At 36.8% G+C, this 4,127-nt stretch overlaps 1 protein-coding gene across 1 annotated transcript; it reads left to right on the forward strand.

The window, feature by feature from the left end:
* Nucleotides 1–851: 851 nt before the first annotated feature.
* On the forward strand, nt 852–3,764 carry LOC122293846 (receptor-like protein 2). The gene is made up of 2 exons (XM_043102294.1): nt 852–2,948; nt 3,672–3,764. The coding sequence occupies exons 1-2, from the start codon at nt 852–854 to the stop codon at nt 3,762–3,764; spliced, it is 2,190 nt and encodes a 729-aa protein (XP_042958228.1).
* The last annotated feature ends 363 nt before the right edge of the window (nt 3,765–4,127 follow it).

The raw sequence follows: 4,127 nt of genomic DNA on the forward strand, positions 1-4,127 counted from the left end.
TATGTTGACCTATTTCTAATTAATTATTAAACAGGTCAAAACAATAGTAACACAACACGACCTGTTATCTAAATGAGTTGGATTATGGTTTGAAAGTCTGACACATTTAGTTTAACGGATCGGGTTCAAGTTTATTTATATAGCCGAATGTTTATGACTTGACACAATTTGAAAACAAGATTTGCCACCCCTAAGATTTTCGAGAATGTGAAAATCTTGGTATTCCAATATATATGATTTTATTAAGGCATAACGCAATCTGCAAATTACGAAAAATCTTCTCTGGGCTTCATTGTATTCCGTAGACAATTTGTTCTGAGTTGGTGGGGTGAAATTGATTTAAGGAAACTTGTACAAGTAAGCATGTTTAAAGTAAAGGTTCAAGTTCGTACTAAACACAATAAAAAATCCGCTAAAAATTGAACAACGTTCACAAGACGTTCTGCACAGAAGTCTTGTTCATCAGCCACTTATTTATTAATGAAGTCATATGAAAGACGATGAAAGATAAGGACAAAGATCTATTTATATATGAGAGAGAGAGAGAGAGAGAGAGAGAGAGAGAGAGAGAGAGAGCAAAGCATGCACATGATCACGTAATTCATTTTTCTATCCTTTCTTCTATGACTGTTTATATTCGTAGTCAACTTCTCCAGCTAGCAGAACTTTAGGGTAGAGATACTTCCAATTTCTGAGTAGTTACAAAGAGATGCACATGACCAAATTCATTTTTCTATGCTTCCTTCTTGGACTTTGTTCTTTATATAAATCCTTAATTTGGTCGACGAAAAGGCTAAAAAGAACCAGGCTTTCTTCTCGTTGTGACAAATCAAACAGGAACCAATTAATCCATGGCTGCTCGTGATCTCCTCTTCAACTTGTTTCTCATTGGCATTTTCTGTATTAATCATGCATGCAACCAGATAGACCGCGACTGTCTCTTGTCCTTACCCTTCGATACATCATCTCCACGTTTAAATTGGTCTAATTCCCTTGATTGCTGTCATTGGGAAGGTATTTCTTGTGATCATTCAGCTCGAGTCACCCATATTTGGTTACCTTTTAAAGGTCTCAGAGGGAGACTGTCTCCCCTTCTTGGAAACCTCACACGTCTCTCTCATTTCAACCTCTCTCACAATTCATTTTCAGGTCCCCTCCCAACTGGAATCTTTTCATCCTTAAATCAACTTGAGGTCCTTGATTTGAGCTACAACCAACTAAATGGAGATATATCACTCCAGTTTGCATCGAATGGTTCATCAAATGGGTTGCCTTCCTCGATTCAAATAGTTGACCTTTCTAGCAATGACTTCAATGGGTTGATCCAATATTGGCTCCTCCAACAAGCTTGGAATTTGACCAAGCTCAATGTCAGCCACAATAGTTTCACAGGTCCTATTCCTTCCTCTCTTTGCATCAACTCCCCCTTTGTCCGACTCCTTGATTTTTCTTCCAATAATCATAATGGAGAAATTCCCAAGGGACTAGAGGAATGTTCCAGACTAGAGGTTTTCAGAGCAGGTTTTAACTTTCTCTCAGGATTTCTTCCAGAAGATCTCTACGGTGCATCAGAATTAGAAGAAATCTCCTTACCTTCTAATAACATTTCAGGATCCATCAGCAATAGCATTGTGAACCTTACCAAACTCATCAACCTTGAGTTATATGACAATGAATTGAGTGGAAAGCTACCAATGGATATGGGAAAGCTCTCCAAATTGAAGCATCTACTCCTCTATACAAACTTCTTAACGGGTGCTCTGCCGCCATCTCTAATGAATTGCACAAATCTCGTGACCTTGAATTTACGCCACAATTTCTTTGGTGGAGATATCTCCACCCTAAACTTTTCTACTCTTCATCAACTTACTATACTCGACCTTTGGAAAAATGAGTTTACTGGCACTTTGCCAGTGAGCCTTTTTTCATGCAAGTTCCTAAGAGCAATCCGACTTGCTAGTAACAAACTCGGAGGACAAATTCGACCAGAGATTGTTCAATTGAAGTTCTTAGTTTTCCTTTCACTCAGTTACAACACATTAACCAACATCACAGGAGCAGTCAAGATTCTGGCACATTGCAAGACTCTCAACGTACTCCTCCTTACTGGAAATTTTCTGAACGAGGCCATTCCAACAGATGACAGCATAGTTGGTTTCGATGGATTCAAAAGTCTCGAATATTTGGGTCTTACTCATTGTAAGTTGACTGGTCAAATACCCACATGGCTATCTAAGCTTAAGAACTTACAAGTCTTGGGTCTAAGCTTCAATCGTATCACAGGCTCAATTCCTGGTTGGTTGTCGACTCTTCCGAGGCTCTTTCGTTTAAACTTATCTGATAATCTGATTTCAGGTGAATTCCCAAAAGAAATTTGTGCATTGCCAACGTTAGTATCAGACCAGGCTCCCATAGACGATAGTTCTTTGATTTTATCCATTTTTGCCACAGTGAATGGTACCTTTCTTGAGTTCAGTTCCCTCTCCAACTTGGGACCATGGATATCCGTTGCAAACAACAATCTTAGTGGCAACATTCCCATTGAGATCGGTCGATTGAAGCAGCTTCATGGATTGAATTTTAGCCATAACAACTTCATAGGCAACATTCCAGACCAAATATCAGAGCTTACAAACTTAGAAAGACTTGATCTATCTGGAAACCAATTGTTTGGCGAAATACCAGCATCGCTATCAAGGTTGCATTTCTTGCATCAGTTTAGTGTTGCAAACAATAATCTCCATGGAGCTATACCTTTAGGCACTCAACTCCAGAGCTTTGACGCCTCTGCATATGAAGGCAATCCTCAACTTTGTGGTGCCCCTCTTCCCCATGAGTGTGCCTCTATTATTGGTAACAACAACGACATTCAAAAGGACAAAGATGGACTTGGATTTCGATGGCTTCATATTAGCACGGTGCTTGGCTTCATTACAGGATTTTTGGGAGTATCTATTCCTTTATTTTTTAATAGTATTAATAGGAGAGTTGCATAGTTTACATATGTGTCATTAGCAATGTGTTTGTTGGGCCGAGCAGACGATGATCAGCAATAAAAGATATATAATTGTCCAAAAATAATTGATTGATGGCGGAAATTAGCTTCATTTGGTTCCAAGCTTTACCTAAGGAATTAGTCTTATTAACAAGCAATTTATTAAGCTATATTTATTTGATAATATATTAGATCTCTTTTAAAATCTATAATTAACTAAATGAAATATATTTAAGAAAAAAATCAATGGTTGGTGCATACACAGTATGTACGTACCTAATTCATGTACTACTTAAAATCTTTTAATATAATTTACTGTTATACATTATTTAGAAAACTCAAAACTTAGTTTATTCTTCACTTATATTTCTCTTATTAATTCATACATAACTCCTTTCCAAAGTATAGACTCATTTTTCTTTTAATTGCAACATATGACAAGTCTATACTAAATTTTGAAAATTATTGGAAGAATGAAATTTTGAATTTGTTTTTCTTATATTTTTACTCTGTTTATGTTAGACCCTCCAAAATTATAATCCTGGCTTTGTCCCTGACCAACACCAGCAAGAACAACTATAGCAATATCCAAAGTAGTTCGGATCAGACCAGATGGAGATGGAGGAATTTATATATGGATAACTACTCATTGATTTTAATTTTAATTTTTTGGTAGATACTCAGATCAGACCCAATGGAGACAGAGGAAGCTGTTCTCCGATTGCCTCCTTTCCCTATTACCACCATGCCAAATCCCACCCCTAAATGAGTTCAAATGCTACTATATTTTTTTGTTGTATATTTCTAATTCTTATTCTTCTTTTATATTGCGTTTAAGTATATGATGTTGAATATGTAATCAGTACCAATTGTGGCCACCTGAAATGAAAACGTTGGCATATCTATTTTATAATGCTGGCATTGCATGCCTATGTATGACTTGTATAATTTCGATGGATAGATAACACACACACACACACTTGGAGAAGGGTTCTCGAACATATTTTGTTGTTTACCACGCGATTCTCACTGTCTCGTGAAAACCAAATTCATGAAAAACATCATGCTTTATTGATGTAACAGTATCCAACTTAGTGAAATACTCCATGATTCTAAACGATACAACTCCATG

This window comes from Carya illinoinensis, chromosome 14 (assembly GCF_018687715.1).
Source record: "Carya illinoinensis cultivar Pawnee chromosome 14, C.illinoinensisPawnee_v1, whole genome shotgun sequence".
NCBI lineage: Eukaryota > Viridiplantae > Streptophyta > Magnoliopsida > Fagales > Juglandaceae > Carya > Carya illinoinensis.

What these genes read in the sequence shown, in the direction of transcription:
- LOC122293846 (XM_043102294.1), top strand. Translation starts at nt 852, where the DNA reads ATGGCTGCTCGTGATCTCCTCTTCAACTTGTTTCTCATTGGCATTTTC. An exon ending in TCATTACAGGATTTTTGGGA is followed by an intron (nt 2,949 to 3,671) that starts GTATCTATTCCT and finishes ATTTTTTGGTAG; the next exon opens with ATACTCAGATCAGACCCAAT.